At 41.8% G+C, this 13388-nt stretch overlaps 2 protein-coding genes across 2 annotated transcripts in view; one reads left to right on the top strand and one right to left on the bottom strand.

Annotated features, from left to right (window-relative positions):
- Nucleotides 1–13388, top strand: part of USP10 (ubiquitin specific peptidase 10) — a 72792-nt gene that overhangs the window by 31840 nt on the left and 27564 nt on the right. Inside the window, exons 2-3 of the mRNA XM_068527426.1 lie at nucleotides 1413–1481; nucleotides 10395–10455. Of these exons, the coding sequence (XP_068383527.1) occupies nucleotides 1413–1481; nucleotides 10395–10455 (130 nt within the window). The remainder of the gene's footprint in view (nucleotides 1–1412; nucleotides 1482–10394; nucleotides 10456–13388) is intronic.
- On the bottom strand, nucleotides 4438–5256 carry LOC137753572 (ras-related protein Rab-11A). The gene has a single exon (XM_068528831.1). The coding sequence runs from the start codon at nucleotides 5170–5172 to the stop codon at nucleotides 4522–4524; it is 651 nt and encodes a 216-aa protein (XP_068384932.1). The 5' UTR covers nucleotides 5173–5256; the 3' UTR covers nucleotides 4438–4521.

Genomic DNA, 13388 nt, shown 5'->3' with positions numbered 1-13388 from the left:
TCTAATATCGATTGTTGTGCATGACATTTAATAGGCTCTAAATAATTATTGATGAAGTGAGTGATTCTCTGTTGTGGAAATCAGGTCATACTGATTCTTATCAATGACTTGTTTCTTGAAGCTTCAGGGAGAATCTGAACTGCTTGGCACTCGTCAAACTTACTTCCGTGCGGGTTAACCAGTTTTTCAGAAAGTAACGTTCAGAATTCTATGAAGTGAGAGTTCACAGCGAGGTTTGTGTCTGTTGAACAGTATGTTTATCTGTGTATCACATTCCAGTGTACTTTTAAGGTAAAAAAATTACACATATATTTTTAAAGTTCATCCATCAGAGTCATTAACATTTCCTTTTTTTGGATTTCCTTATCTTCCCGTTGGAACCACGTTTTCTGCTTTTCTTTAGTATGTACGGTAGGGAAAACTGAAATGGAGGTAGTGACATGAGTCAGCCGAAAGGTAAATGGAACAACTAGAAATGTTTGTGAACCAAAAAAATTCTCCTGCAAGCAGGAGTCTACTTACAAGTTTGGTGTGCAGAGTTGACCTGTTTCACAGTGTTGCCGAGTTAGTTGACTGGTCCCTTTCTGTGGTCCTAAGCCCCAGCTGAGGCCACCTGTCTCCGACAGGGAGGTTCTTTTTCTGATCGGATTTGTGCAGCCAATAACAAAACCGATGCTGAGACTGGAACGGCACAAGCTTTATTCAATGGCCAAAGAATGGAGAAGCAGGAACCTAGTTCCAAATCAACGTCTCACCCCAATTTGGGCAGAGGTACCAAACATATAGGAGGGTCAAGGTAAAAGAGAAGGATTTGGAAAGAGTGGGAGGAATATTCATGACTTATTGGAGAACAGGGGTGTGGTTTGGACCTGGGACTGTTGCAGTTCTCCTCTTCAGTCCTTGTACGGGCTGTCTCAGTTGTTGTCATGGCAGTCCTCAACTGTCATGGTGCCGGTGGGTGGGTCATTTAGCATATGCTAACGTATTACAGTGAGACTGTAATGAGACTCAACTTCTGCTGGAAGTCACATCTTCCGCCATCTTGGGCCTTGTTGGTCCTAACCAGTTGTTTTTTCCTCTTTGCAGCTTCCTCCTGAAACTTAGATAAGAATAAGGTTTCTATTTGAGGGAGGGGCAGGGGTATGATTCTGGGGCAACAGCCTTGGTAACAAAAGTAAGCTCTATTAACCTTAGGCTGTTCTTTGACAATTTATGGAAAACCGAAGTATTTTCTTATTTGTAATTGGAAAACACTACATCTAGAAATCTGTTTGCAGATCCTTGATTTGTTTAATGGAGAAAGGGTCTTGGGGGTTCGGGCCCAATTATTCATAGGATTGAGATGTAACACTTTTTTTCTGAAACTGTATAATTTGTGTATTGTATGTGATCAGTCATTCTCTTTTTTTCAGTATATTTTTGGAGATTTTAGCCCTGATGAATTCAATCAGTTCTTTGTGACTCCTCGCTCTTCAGTTGAGGTAAGACACAACTTTGCTTTATTGAGTACGTGCATAGATTTAATTGATGGTTATGTTTTAGTTCTTGTTTTTTAATTTATGTCTTTTGATTAGGAGTTCCAGTGTACAGAAGAGTGTAGAGACTAACATGAGAAATGACTGAACCCACCAATCAGATTTGACTACTGTTAACATTTTGCTATATTTATAAATAGCAAAGCATTACAGAGACAGTGGAAACCCCCATTGTATCCTCTCATTCTTCTTCTCCAGAAATGCTGACCCTGCTGAAATTGCTCAGCATTGTTTCCTGACTATGGTTTTCGCCTTGTACTACATACATATGTATTGATAGATAGTACAGTGTATTGTTTTTGTGGTTAAAAATGTCACATAAGTGGTTTCATACTGTATTCATCATTTTGTAGTTTGCTTATTTTAAGTTAAATATTCTTTAGATTTATCTGTACATTTTGTTCTTGGTCTTTGATTTTAATTGTTAAATTGTTTTTTGTTTGTTTGTTTGTTTGTTTTTTTGGCCGCACGCTGCGTGGTTTGTGGGATCTTACTTCCCCGACCAGAGAATGATCCTGGGCCCACGGCAGTGAAAGCACCGAGTCCTAACCACTGGACCGCCAGGGAATTCCCCATTAATTGTTAAATATTGAACATACCTTTTCCCCTGTTCAGGACTATTTAAGTCTTCAGTTCTACCACTATTACAAAAATGTGGCAGTAAACATATTTTGTCATGTCTCCTCATGCTCCTCTGTGGGTTTCTCCAGGAACTATTCCTAGGAATGGAGTTGCGGGGCTCTGCAAGGAATAAGCATCTTCAGTTTTATTAGAGACTGTGCGTCTGCCTTCGAAGTGGTTTTAACAGTCTCGCTTCCCATCAGCAGTGCATGAGGGTTTTTAGATCTCATTTTTTTAAAACAATTCTTCTTTTTCTTTTTTCTTTGGAGCTGCTTTGGGTCTTCGTTGCTGTGCACGGACTTCTCATTGAGGTGGCTTCTCTTGTTGCGGAGCATGGGCTCCAGGCACACGGGCTTCAGTAGTTGTGGCTCGCGGGCTCTAGGCGTGCAGGCTTCAGTAGTTGTGGCATGCGGGCTCAGTAGTTGTGGCTCACGGGCTCTAGAGCACAGGCTCAGTAGTTGTGGCGCATGGGCTTAGTTGCTCCACAGCATGTGGGATCTTCCCGGACCCGGGATTGAACCCATGTCCCCTGCATTGGCAGGTGGATTCTTAACCACTGCACCACCAGGGAAGTCCCTAAAAAAATTCTTGCTAATTGTCAGCATAGACATAGTTAAAATTTTTGTTAATCTGATGGGTAATAAATGGATTTTCATTATTTTAATTTGCATTTTCGAGATTACAAACAATTGAGCACCATTACATTACTCATATGTCTGTTGGCAGTGTAGATTTCTACTCTTCTGGTTTTTTTTTCCCCCTATAACTGTTTATTAGAATGTGAATATATTCCGAATCAATAACTAAAAAAAAAAAAAAAAAAAATCAAGTTACAGAGCATGCATAAAATACAAAGTAGCGATTTACAAATAGATAGTAGTATCTTCATAACCAATACACCAAAATAATAAAATAGCTACAGAGAAAAACTAAATTCACTAATCACAGCAATGCCTTCCGTGCACCCCACACGTCATGAGCACCGCAAAAGACAGAAGATCAACTATGAAACATAGTCATCTATGCAAGCCCACACACATGTATATTTTGGGGATATTCCACCATCCTGAATAGTATCACTTTAGTTGACACAACTTGCAGAACACTTCAGAGTTAAGTGCTCAATACCATCCACAAGAAAACAAAACTAAATATTAGTGTGCACATTTCTGAATGAGAAATGAGTTGCTCCATTGATTTCAGTAATGTAGTGGAAGAAAACTTTCCGGTTTGTACAATGCCTAAATGCATTCTATTTAACTCAAGGTACTATTTCATCTTGCGTACTAAAAGAATACATGCCTTTAAGTGGTACCACTTGAGCAGAAATTAACCTCTCACTGTACTCTTTAGACATACTGAAACCAGATTAACTGGACTATATTCCATAATATACTGCCAAAACTCAAAAATCAGCATTGTTAAAATAATTTTCCATACCTGCTGGTGGATATGGTGATAAAACTAGGTTGCGTTTCATTTACTGGAAGGTTTTAAGATAAAATTAACACTTCACCATTGGATACTAAGAGCATTAAACCAGTTATTGCCTGAGCAATAAAATGCCACACAATCTACTGCTGGGAAATTAGATAAGTTAAATGACTTGGGCTGCCTGATTACTGTAACAGAGGCACCTCATGTGGAATTCCACCAGTCTCTCCAGTTCCCAGCCTGCCAGGCAGCATTGTTTAACATATGGCTCCATAACCATACTGCTACTGAAATCATCACAGTCTTTTGTGTTTATTAAGATAATTCTTGTCCAGAAAAAAGTGCCCCCCTCTCTAATCAACTTTGATGTTTACAAAAATTAAAAAACAAAATTTACTAAACTACTATTAAGGCATGTTAGAAATTGACTTCCAGAATAATGGAAAATTTTCAAGCTCTCAAAATTCTGCTATGTTTATAGGGCAATTCTTAGATTTATGGAAATATACACTGTACTGAGAGAAGAGTGTATTAATTATAAGCTGCTCTGTGGCAAAATGATAGCTTATTTCTACAGTCTTCTTAATTTGATTTAATCAAGACCAACAGGTCTGAGCTTCAAGGGATCAAGTTGTATTATGTCCTACAGTGACAGCTTCCATGATGAAAAGTAAACAATAATTGAGGAATCCAAACATTCAGTTTATTAAACTAAGGCTAGTGAAGCCATAGCATGAAAAAAAAGCTGCAGTCATTCGGGACAAGTGGATGATTTTATAAAGCTAAAATCTAAAGACTTAAGACATGGAAAAATTCATAAGTATGAGGAAGTAATAAAACACAAAAATGACCACAAGAATTACAAATATATTTAAATCTCAGACCTGGGAATTGGACTATACACAGCCTTCTAGGGGAGAAGAGAAACGCCTTATATGTTCTGACAGCACTGCACCTTTGGCTTGTTTTCAGTGGTTGGTGGAACATGAATAGGAACCACATTGTTGCTTGGAGACATGTCATTTTCACGTCTGTCTGACATTTGCTTCTGGGAAACAATGCGGTATATCTCTGTCAAGATTGTCTGAAAAGCAGCTTCTACATTTGTAGAGTCTAGAGCAGATGTCTCAATGAATGACAAACCATTCTTTTCTGCAAAAGCTCTTGCTTCATCTGTAGGAACCGCCCTGAGATGGCGCAAATCACTCTTATTGCCCACAAGCATGATAACAATGTTACTATCAGCATGATCTCTCAGTTCTTTCAGCCATCGCTCTACATTTTCATATGTGAGATGTTTAGCAATGTCATAAACCAATAAGGCACCTACAGCTCCACGATAGTATGCTGATGTTATAGCTCGGTATCGCTCTTGCCCTGCCGTGTCCCATATCTGTGCTTTTATTGTTTTCCCATCAACCTGGATGCTTCTTGTTGCAAACTCTACTCCAATGGTGCTCTTGCTTTCAAGATTAAACTCATTTCGAGTAAATCGAGACAGGAGGTTACTCTTTCCAACACCAGAATCTCCGATAAGGACAACTTTGAAGAGGTAGTCGTACTCGTCGTCGCGGGTGCCCATTGCGCGGCCGAGAAGCGAAGGGGCGGGAGCAGCAGTGGTACCGGTGGGACCAGGGGGCGTCGCTGCAGGGGTAAACCGAGCGCCTACTCTTCTGTTAATTACCTGGTCTATATCCCTTGTCCATATTTTTATCAAATGGCTTGTCTTTTTTAAAATTGATTTATAGGATTAATAATCTTCGGGAATACATTTTTAAGTTTTAATGTTAAATGTATTGATTTTTTTCCTCATGGTTTGTGGATTTTTGGTTTTTTAAAAAATATCTTTAAGAAATTCTTCCTTTCCTTGAGGTAATAAAGACATTTAAAAAGTTTTAAAGTTTTTATTTTCAGTTTAGTATGTAATGAAACTGAGATTGCGGTGTTGATGGTGTGTGTGTTGGGGATGTTAACCTCCCCACCCCCCCCCCCCCCCCCCCACCAATGGCAATAGCAAGTTGTCCCAGCACCATTCACCCTTTGCTGGGGTGCCACAGTCAGACCGCACATCTCCACAGGGGCTCAGTGGGTTCTGGTTCCCCTGTTTTAATTGCAGCAGCTTTATAATCAGTCTTATGGTAGGACAGGCACCCCTTTATACTTAGAGGTATTTTGTCTCTTACTCATCCATAACTTTTCCCTAGGAATTTATGATCAGCACTTGAAGTTCCATGAAAAACCCTATTGAAATTTCAATTGGAATTGTGTTAAAATTATGCATTAATTTGTAGGAGAGTTAACATCTCTGTGATAGTTTCCTGAACAGGATTGTGCTATATCTCCATCCAGGTCCTCTTTTATGTCCACTCTTCATGTGATTGATGGTTACTATTTTAGTTTAATAAAAACTTATCTGGAACATTTTTTCAGATTGATGTTTTAAATATGAAGACTGTTGAAATTGCATTGAAAAGGAGAAAAGGGAGAAGTAAGTGTATATATTAAGTAAAATCTTAGTTAACTTTTAATGAAATCTAACTAGCCTTTTAGACTCCTTAATTTTGGATCCCTTAATAAGGGATATATTTGCATGCATATTAGATATTCATGTATGGAGTTCTTTTGTTTGTTAAAATGGGGCAGGAGAAGTTAAGTGCTTTAAGTAGGGTTAGGGTCTGGGTGGGCCACCTACATGTGACCTTGGCAAGTCCTTGGCTCTGCACCTTGGCTTCTTGAATTCTAAAATTTTTTAGGATTGTGGAAGTAGGATTAAATGAGAGCATATTGAAAGCATTATGTAGGCTATGCAGATATAAGAAAGATGTATTACTTGTCTTCTTCACTTTAGGAAAAAGATATCAGAAGATAAAGCTTATATCAGGTTTTATTTTAGAAAATGAATAAATTCAGCTCAATGCCACCTCTGTCTCTTGTGTTTGTTGATGTTAGCAGTTATGATTTTAAGAAATCTAAGGGTATGAGCTGGGAAATAGTGAAAGCTAGATTATATATCGTATTTCCTCAGGCAATAAAACGTATCTATATGCATTTTAGAATTCTGTGGAATAAGGATTGAAGTTTAGTCTTTTCTAATTTAAAAAACAGTTAATTAGGACAAACATAATCAAATCCTATATTCCCCAAGTGTTAGTGTTAATTGAGGTTGTACTCTGTGTACTGTACTAATGATTCAAGTTTTACACAATTTCTGTCTTGACTCACAGTAAAATATGGTCGTACTTGCTGGGAACACCACAGTCTAACTGTAACTGTGCTCTTTGTGATTAAGAGTTTAAAAAAACAGTAAAAGCCCAATTCTGTACTTTATAGCTTGTCTCAAGTGAGTGCGTGTGTGTGAGTCTGTGAGTGCCTGTTTGCAAGTAAGTCTCAGAATAAAAACTTGGGCTTTCCTGTGGTATGAAAATGGAGAATATACCATATATCAGGTCTAAAGAGCTGGGTTCCTTTCTCCCTTTGCTACTTAAACAGGCTTGATGGTCTTGGGCAGTTTCCTCCATCTCATTGTGTGTTTTTTTAAAACTGTGAATTTGGAAAGTGGAGGATGCTTATTTACCTCACAGACGTGTTGGGAAGCCATTAATGCATTGTGTAATATCTCGTGTGTACCACATGTTAGTAGATACGAAGGATTTTGATAGTAAAGTTACATCAAACTTTAAAAAAAATATTTATTTATTTATTTGGCTGTGCCGAGTCTTAGTTGCAACGCGTGGGATCTTCAGTTGTGGCATGCGGGATCTTTAGTGGTGGCATGCGAACTCTTAGTTGTGGTGCGTGGGACCTAGTTCCCTGACCAGGGATCGAACCCAGGCCCCCTGCATTGGGAGCACGGAGTCTTATTCACTGTGCCATCAGGGAAGTCCCCAGACTTTTTATTTGCGGAAGCTATAGTTGTGTGTCATCAGTGTTTGGGGGGAGGTATGACAAGTGTTGTCTGTCAGATTCACATATGGTCCAGCAACCTGCAAAAGAGAAACACAGGCTAATTAGCATGATTAGGCTGAGGTATCTTTCTCACTGTGTGATTATTATAACACGGGGGCTGGATTATAATAGTAATATCATCACATGGGACATGGACTGCTTAGTGGGGGTGGTGTGTGGTTGCACTGGTGGGTGAGGAATGGTTATCTCATTCCACTGCGTCATCATTTGTTTGACCTTTTATCTCAGAGGTAAAACGATTGCACCTCATACCTTCACAGTTCCTTCCATGTGGCCATGGCATTATTAGAACCCTGTCGTATATTTTTTTGGCTATTAGGAACTTTAAAGTATTTTTTCTCTGCTTGGGACCAAGGACTGAGAAACCAAATTTGAGAAATACAGGGTGTTAAAATGTAAAAATAGTCTAACTTTCTACAAAAGCATCATACCTCTCAACTGAGAGCCTTGATACCTTTACTAAAGCTGCCTTCCAGTTGATAAGCCAGGGCAATTTAAAAATGAATTTCTCCAACTGGAAAAAATATACAGTATACTTACTGAAAAAGCGTATTTTGAGCTCCAGTCATAATCCTATTATATGGGTGTTCAAAAATAGGGAGAGAATGCTTATTGTTCTTTAAACTTTCCAGAAACTCAACATTGGGCAACTCATACACCTCAACCAGCCGCGGAATAAACAAGCCCAGGATAGCATAGTCCAAGCTGTAGAGGTGTGTGCGTGTGTGTGTGTGTGTGTGTATAGTGAAGCAGAGTTAAGACAGTTATTCTCAGTGGTTTGGTGTCTTAATGGGATTTCAGAGGGGAGATTCAGGGTTCATGAGGGTCTTTTAGAGAGAGCACAATAAATAGTGGCAGCACCAAAAAGATTTAAAAATATTACCTTCTTATTGAAGGGCACAAGTATTGACCTCACAGTATGGTAGCACTATTTTCAGACTGAGTCGGTTTGATTTTGTATCTAATATAACTAGACTTCCATTTTTTACACTGCTCAGTTTGCATTTGTGTGCGAGATTTTATATTTTTGCTGTGCTTTTAAAATTCTCTATTCTTATAAGTAGCTATGAGAACTTTGAACACTTCTTACACTTTTATTCTGCTGTGTATTTATTATACCCACTTACCACAAACTAAGGGGCATCTTACAAGTGACAGAGGCTCATTGAATTAAAGGCGCCATGTACGAGGCTATAGAGTAAAAATAAAACACACATTTTTTCTCTGCCTGAACTCACTCCAGCATTCAGTAATTCCCACAATTATGCACTTACCAGATTAGTAAATCAAAATAAGTGTTTCAAACACACTAACAGAAATGGTAGTATTGCCCTGGAGTGTGCCAGGTGCTGTTTTCAGATCCTGCCTCTACCGCACCCTAGATTTTGTGGAAGTGCAGTGTGATTTTAAAAAACAAAGTAAAATACTTTGAGCACCTTACAACTGTGTAATTTTCATCACCAGGGGGCACCCTAGTATCACTGATGGAAACAAAAAGGCAGTTCTGTGTATGGGCGTTTGCTGAACGTCCTTCGTGACTGCCGAGGGACACCACCCTGATTTGTGGCTTCCCCAGACGCACCTTTCTGCTCCGTGTGTCCGTGCCAGCGGTAAATGCTGGGGCACCGGGTGTGAGCATTTGGTTGTTGTGTGGAATGGTCTTGCGCTGCAAGTGCCGGGCCAAGGGCAGCCCACCTGGGCTTTGCCGTGATGAATGCTGGGGTGCCCCCGTGTGGTGGAAACTTGTGCTGTTCTCAAGTCCAGAAAGTGGTCAGTTCCTTTCAAATCTGCCTTTGTTTTCTTAGCTTCTTATTTGTCATTAACTCTCTGAGGCGAGAACTTTTATCTCTGTGATTGTTGAATTGACCCAGTAAGTTGATTGCAGAAAGCAGCTGAGGAAGCCACTTTAGTAGTTCCCAGACAGTCGTGGGCATGAGAATCTCATGGGTGCTTCTGAACATCGCAGACTCCGGCACCCCATCCAGGCACCCGAGGCCATGGTACTGTGTGTGCTGCAGTGTGCAGACTTTGAGAAGTTCTGTGTTAGGATGTATCGATAATTGTTTTGTTCTTTTGTTCTGCTTTCAGGTAGCAATTATCTGTCCACTTAACCTTACCCCTTCCCATCGTAAACTTTCTCATCTCAAACATATCCATTTGAAACATTTCTAACTCCTCTAAGTATTATGGAATAGCTAGGAAGGAAAATTTTGGTGTATTCATGATACCTTCCTGCATTTACAAAGAGCTCAGACACCTGCTCTTTTGCTTTCTCTCTTCCAAACAAGGAATGTGACCACTAGCCGTTAACTCAGTTATCTAAGGCACCCTGTGAAAAAGGGAGCCACGGTTCCCAGGCTTTTCCTTCTCAGGGGCCTTGTCCACTCTCTGCCCCTGGGCCTGGTTCCTGCCTCTGACTGAGTGGACATGTAGTGACGGTGAACGTCAAGCGCAGATGGTCACGAAGACTCTTTACCAGTGGATGGAGAAAGACAAGCACTGTTGTATTGGTGGGCAGTCTGCAGCTCCTGTGAAGTGAAGGGTGTGTCATGAGCCTTTTATTGTAGTGGATTGACATGTCCATTGGAGCCCATTTTTATTTTTTGCCTCATTTTTGGATCTGTTTATTAACAATAAATGTTTGAAAGCATTCCAATGGTGTTTTAAAATGAAGATGTTTAATCTTACTGTCTCTCTGTCTGTGTTATTTTGTTAAAAATAATGTCACGAGAAGTTGCATGGATAAAGTGTTTTAATGAAGGTTGCTTTAATGAAATAGCATGTTTTGCATTTTAACAATTTGTTGAATTAAAATTTGCTTTCCGATTCCCTGTGCAGCTTCCTCCGTACGGTGGAGCAGTTCTGTGTGGCGCGCAGGCCGCTGCTGAGCTACCCGATGGTAAGCTTGTGCTCTCCTTCATTCCCTGACGTGTGTGCTGGGTGGGCAGGCTTCCTGGAAGTGGTGTTCTCCTGTCGGTCCATACCTTTTGGATAAGCATTCCCTTATTGCTTGATGTTTTTGCTGTAAGCTATAGCAGATTTAATCACCGAACCACTTTGACTAATGAATTAAAGTTTATTCTGTGCTTCAGAGTGCCAGACGTACAAAGGGGAGTTAAGGAAATAGTTGCTCATTTCTGTTTTTTCCTAACAGTCCTCTGTGACACAGATATATATTCCTTCATAGCCAAAGCTCTTTGTAAAGGTTCTGAAGTGAGCTTTCTCTCTGGATGCACTGGCTGCTGGGTCCAGAGCTGGCGATTCTCTGAGCACGTGCTTTCTGCCTGGTTCAGTGGCAGCTCGGGTCTGTTGTCCTGCAGTTTGTGTTTATGTCCCCGTCTGTCACCAAGGCTCTTGGAAATTCAGGTGACCCCTTCACCTCTTGGCCTGTTATTGATTGATTGATTGCCTCTGTCCCAGACACTGAGATGATAAGTGGAGATGGCGGTTGTTGAGATGCAACCCTTTCGTATTATTTAAGTGCCCAGTGTTACTAACAGCAGGGGCCTTGCACGTGTCAAACCAGTTAGACCATTTTTCAGTTTGCATTGTTAAAGGTCCTCGCTGGCCTTGGAGAAGCTAAAAGCCTAACCTTTTCTTTGAGAGCAGGGATTTGGTTCCCTGTTTCTTTAGCCTTGTCTGACTTACGAAAGGGTTTTATTATAGTTTAGATTTAAATATAAACCCTGAAAAGACTATGTAAACTTTGTATCTATAGTAAAACGCGAAAGTGATTATATCTAAAATTATTAGCGACTTTGTAAGGAACGTAAGGGAGAGAACAGTTCCAATGATGGCTTAGGACGACAATAAACTAAGTGAGGCTGGAGGGACCCACGTGCCCTTGCAGGGCCGCCCAGCCTCCAGAGTGGCTTTGTTATCTGTGGGTTGAGGTTCTCCCTGTCTTCGTGCACTTGGCGCATAGGAGGTGTGCCACAGGTGTTTACTCAGTGCTTAACAGATGTCTCATTATTTTCCCTGTCATAATAGTCCTTCCATCCTGGTCCAGGTAGTGGCCTCACCATCCTCCCAGTCGCTTAGGCTGGAGATGGAGGCTGCGCCTCCCCCTCCTCCCCTCGTCCGACCCCCCAGTGTGCCAATGCCACTCGCCTCTAATCCATTTCCTTCTTCTCTCTCTTCTTCTCTCTCTTGCCACATCCCTCCTTCTAGGCTGGCATCCTTGCTCAGTTACGCTTCTTGGCTCTTTTTTTTTTTTTTTTAAATAATTATTTTTGGCTGCGTTGGGTCTTTGTTGCTGCGCGTGGGCTTTCTCTAGTTGCGGCGAGCGGGGCTACTCTTCGTTGCCGTGTGCGGGCTTCTCGTTATGGTGGCTTCTCTTGTTGCAGAGCATGGGCTCTAGGTGCACGGGCTCCAGTAGTTGTGGCGCGTGGGTTCAGTAGTTGTGGCTCACGGGCTCTAGAGCGCAGGCTCAGTAGTTGTGGCACACGGGCTTAGTTGCTCCGCAGCATGTAGGATCTTCCTGGACCAGGGCTCGAACCCACGTCCCCTGCATTGGCAGGCGGATTCTTAACCACTGCGCCACCAGGGAATCCCCTTCTTGGCTCTTTTTCTCCATTCTCTCCTCTCTCTTCTCAAGTCCATCTTTTAATCCTCCAAAAACACGGCTGCTCCCACTGTTAGTGGCAGGCCATCTTAAAGGCTCCTTTTCTCCAAGACCTTTTCTGCTCTGTTTCCGTTACTTTTGTTTCTCCTGCAGTGCTAGCTCACTCTGCCTCCCTCTTTAGGCTGAGTTCAGCTGTGGGTGGCAGAGACCACAGTTCATCCGTTTCTGTGTTTAGCAGCTGCACAGTATAGTATCTGCCATGCTGTAGACCCTCGGGATGGTTTTGGATGAACACTTTAGAGGGATTTGTTCTACTGCCCACCATAGCCAGCGACTCACACTCTTGGCGGGGGCTCCTGCATGGCGTGCCTTTTATACTGCTGCCTTTTTAAGTCAGTTCCCAAAGCGGGAAACAGCCCCTACTTCTCACCACCCACCCCATCCAGTTATCCTGTCGATTCCACTGACCTCTCTCTAGCTTCTGATCAACATAGATCTCTTTTCCCTGTGTCAGGAAGCATTCTTTTTGTAAAGCTGTTGAGGCCTCATCTTACCCACCCTCTGCATTGTCATCTCCTGTCTTAAATGTTTGTCTCCCTAGTAGATGTAACTCCTTGAGGCGGAGACCTTGCCTTACCTCTGTACCCGACCCCCCTCCCTGATAATAAGCGCTTTGCACATAGCTAGGTGCTCCGTGATTGTTGAATTGACTCACTAAGAGTTGATCAGAGAAATCAGCCGAGGAAGCCACTTAAGCAGTAGCTCTCAGACAGTCCTGGGCATGAGAATCTCCTGGGGCCTCTGAACATCGCAGACTCCGGGACCCCATCCGGACACCCCAGGCCACTGTACCGTGTGTGCTACAGTGCGCAGACTTTGAGAAGTGCTGTGTTAGCATGTAATTGTTTTATTTGAGCTGGTTTTCCTTCCCTCAACAAATCCACTGCCTGCATGACCCGAGTGCTCAGGAGCTTCCAGGCCTTCCACCACTCTTCTGGCCTGACAGGTTGGGTCTTGTCCTGACTTCTCTGCCCTGGAGTGCAGTGCACGTGTGTGTCCACGACCGGTGTTCCTGAATAAGAAAAGGAACTGTTCTGGGTAGGAATCGGACTTCCAGGGTTGTGGTCAGATACTTTGTTGGGTAAATGTTTTGATGACAACTGTAGCATATTGAAATGGTTCCGTTAATGTCACATCACATTCTAGAATGTTGTATGATATGATAAGATTAAGAACTGAGATGTGGAAGACACTGTGTCTACCGGAAA

Source organism: Eschrichtius robustus, chromosome 19 (genome assembly GCF_028021215.1).
Source record: "Eschrichtius robustus isolate mEscRob2 chromosome 19, mEscRob2.pri, whole genome shotgun sequence".
Taxonomy (NCBI): domain Eukaryota; kingdom Metazoa; phylum Chordata; class Mammalia; order Artiodactyla; family Eschrichtiidae; genus Eschrichtius; species Eschrichtius robustus.
This window is presented reverse-complemented; position numbering and strand designations above follow the sequence as displayed.

Excerpts from the sequence above, each read along its gene's own strand:
- LOC137753572 (XM_068528831.1), bottom strand. The coding sequence starts at position 5,172 with ATGGGCACCCGCGACGACGAGTACGACTACCTCTTCAAAGTTGTCCTT.